General features: G+C 41.4%; 1 protein-coding gene across 1 annotated transcript; it reads left to right on the plus strand.

Moving 5' to 3' along the window:
- Positions 1-487: 487 nt before the first annotated feature.
- LOC104944590 (ATP-binding cassette sub-family A member 2-like) lies at positions 488-1,325 on the plus strand (the record flags this gene model as incomplete). The annotated part of the gene is made up of 3 exons (XM_010770148.1): positions 488-616; positions 795-962; positions 1,160-1,325. Coding segments are annotated over 3 exons (459 nt in total), but the record flags the coding sequence as incomplete, so codon positions are not given.
- Positions 1,326-3,649: the final 2,324 nt, after the last annotated feature.

The following is a 3,649-nucleotide window of genomic DNA, read 5'->3' on the forward strand; positions in this document are numbered from 1 at the left end:
TGTGCGTTGGTGTTCGGATCAGGGGGTCACAGATTCAAACCCCACTGCAGTCAGCATGTCGTTGTGTATAGTATTGAATATGTAAGTCGCTTTGGATAAAAGCGTCTAACAAATGACATGTAATGTAATGTAGGTGCAATAGGTGTCGTGTTTAAATAAAGGATAATATATTTACAACAGAGACAGCCCAAATGTTAGAAATGATCATATGTCTATATGAGGGTTATTGTGCCAAAGTAAACGCATTTCTTGCTGCTTAGTGTGGAATGCCATATCCTTTCGAGTTTTGCTTCAGTTTTCAGGGTTATGCAATGGAGCCTTTGTTGTTTTATGTTCTCCTTTTTTTAAGGATCAACAGAATCAAATGTTATTTGCAGCGTGACTGTAGCACTACCAAAGCAAAAGTACATATGGACTCATAGATGAATTCATACAAATGTTTTTTTTTTTTTTTCAAACATTTATTAACTGTTTGCACTTACTGTAGGCAAATGAGACCTTTGCTTTTGTTGGAAACGTGACACACTACACCCGGGTCTGGCTCAACATCTCCGCCCAGCTCAGGACTTTTCTGGAGGAGGGTCGTCTGCACAACCACTTGGTGTGGCTGCAGCAGGTAGAATCTAGTCATCTTTCAAAATCAAAGATGCAGTACTATCATGATGTAAAATAAATAATGTGCATTGATAATTTCACATTGAGTTGATATTTTCCGAGTAATTAGACTTAAGTCAGAAAACATGTAACCTTGCACACACATTAGTCTCTGTTCCTCCTCCTTCTATTCTCCCCAGCTGTCCTCAGAGCTGCAGCAGCACCCTGAGCTGTTGAATGGCACAGACAGTGAGCTAATGCAGGGTCTGATGGAGGGAAACTACAGCCTTCCGAACATCTCCATCCTGCTGGAGCAGATGGACACCATCGACAACGCTGCCTGCGGCTGGACACGCTTCATGTCTAAGGTCAGTTCAGTGAAGAACTCTGGCTCCCAACAAAACAGGCCAGCTGCATGTGATGTTCTCACATGACTGAGGCAGAAAGAGAGGGAGAGGTTTCTGATTCTAGCAAAGCAGATGCTGCAGTCCTTCATTATGATGGTATTAAAGGTTTTGATTTGTTCATTTCTGTCGTCAAAGGATATTTTGCCCTATGCTTCCAGGTTAGTGTTGATGTCTTCAAGGGCTTTCCCAACGAGGACAGCATCGTCAACTACACCCTGAACCAGGCCTACCAGGACAACGTGTCTGTGTTTGCCAGTGAGTCCTCATACACTCAAACACTTATAGTTTCTTGGGATTCATATTTTACAGTGCACATGTAAATATTGTCTGTGACTATGTACGCACATGCATCCACAAACACACAACCCCACAAACATGTAAGCCCAATACCAACGTTCAGCCTCCCTGTAAGAGCCATTATGGCATATTGTTGTTTATGCTCATTATTTATGGCTTTATTTTGAAGGCATCTTTGAGCGCTGGGCAATTGGGGCACCTGGTGTAATCATATATATTGGAGCCAGGTGGTGGTGGGATTAGAGCACATGTAAGCATGTGGTTTTTTTACCACTGGGGAAAGCATGAGGAATCCTGAGGATAGGCAAATGGCAAGTTACAGGAGAATGGTTAAATGCACTTTGTTTGATGATATCGAATCTTGAAAATAAATTCACGAAAGGATATTCTTGTCTGGACTTGGATAATTCCCATGCGTAAGATTCGCTATCTGGTGCTTTAGCGGCAGTTTAACCTTTGAGTACATTTTCAGTTGACTCAAAGGGAATAATGGATTTCCCCATTTGGATGCTATATCAGAGCATGAGAAACAAGTGCATGGGCTAAGTCCAAAGCTTTCGACAAGGACGTAAGCATTAGGAGTGTGTGGGAACCTACAAAGGACAATTTGGATTATTATTTGCGCTGTGGACATTGACTGCAAGCTGTAACGCTATTGTAAATGCCTTACCGTTGGTGTTCGAGCCACTGGATAAAACTGCTGTTGCTGTGTGGTTTATAGCAGGGGTTCCCGACCCCCGGTTCGCAGAGGTGTTACTGCCAGGCCGCGAAATAGCTGTGAGTTTATCGTAATATTTGCACAAAAAAAAAAGAAAAAATTCAATTATTTTTCAATTTTCGCACCTATACCAGTCATATTATTTCATGTTATGTTTATGTGGGGAAATGGCAGTGCATACATTATTTGAGATATATTTCGAACTCAGACTTCATTTTAAGGACATTGCGGCCAGGGGTGTAGAGCTATATTTTTATTTGTAAAACCTCCTTCACTTCATGAAATGGCTGCAGCATCAGGAGGCAGCCTCTGAGAAGTGCAGCACCAGCGCGTACACACCGCCTTCACTGTGTTCCCCACTGCAGGCTGCTACGTTTCAACCACACGCACCTCTACACACGCACACACACACACACACACACACACATCGAACGGCCCGATTATTCCCCCTATTACTCGTTGTATGAAGGAAATGTCCGGTCACAAAGGCGCATGAGTGTGTGTGTGTGTGTGCTCTGCTCAGCTCCACTGTGTGTGTGTATGTTCGGTGTGTTTGTGTGTGTCCAACAACGGCATTTGTTTTCAAATTACCATGAACAGTAATTTACACACATCTGTCCAACTCCATAGGTATGTGAGTGTTCCCAAAAGAAGTTAGTTTAATCTTAATCTCGATGTAGTGCTAAATGCTGTCGCAGTGCACCGGAACGAACGCCCCGGTATGACGTTATTATGGCTGGCAAACAAGCCCAGGGGTCTCCCTGACATTTCAGTTATATCAATATGTTTACAGTGGTCCTAATTTGTTTTAATTGTATCCTGGTTTTAAACTGTGTTAATATGTTTTGGATGCATATTGTTCTATTATTTGTTCAGGCTGTTACATACAATTAGCCACTGTTGCCACCTATATTAGGCTATATATATATTATATTAATATTTGTAAAGCGGTCCTAATTTTTTGTTTTAATTGTATCCTGGTTTTAAACGTTGTTAATATGTTTTGGATGCATATTGGTATTTCTTCAGGCTGTTAAATACAATTAGCCTCTGTTGCCACCTGCTGGTGAGTAAATATTAAAATCAGCTAAAATTGACAACCGGTCCGCACATTTTTTTTAATGTATCTGCCGGTCCTTGGCACAATAAAGGTTGGGAACCCCTGGTTTATAGAACAGGCTAAATAATGTTGGCGCGATTATGGACAACGCCCTCAAGAGGGCAGTCCAACCTACAGAAAAGGCCATGGAGTAGCGGCTGCAGCAATACAATGCAGGGAGAGGTAACTCACTGCTAAACTGAATGAAGTTAAGCTGTTCATGGACAATACCGGTAACTTGATGGAAATTCATTCTAAGATTAAAGTTTTTTAAACAATCTTTGAATAGTTTAAAGCAGGGGTCTCCAACCTTTTTTTCATCTGAGAGCTACTTTGAAAAAAGGAAAGTGGCCAAGAGCTACTTCCATCACATCGCTTACATTTATTCACATAGCCCTCACCAGTTGAATTAAGCTATACTTTTGTACACGTGTGAAATTGCAATACCTAGAGCTTATCAAAAATCTTAACTTCACATCAAGGTCCAAAGAAACGACAATTTCTCACTTCTTATTATGGCCCACATAGTAAGTA

The sequence above is a fragment of the Notothenia coriiceps genome, unplaced genomic scaffold (genome assembly GCF_000735185.1).
Source record: "Notothenia coriiceps isolate Sejong01 unplaced genomic scaffold, NC01 NC01_scaffold00008440, whole genome shotgun sequence".
Taxonomy (NCBI): domain Eukaryota; kingdom Metazoa; phylum Chordata; class Actinopteri; order Perciformes; family Nototheniidae; genus Notothenia; species Notothenia coriiceps.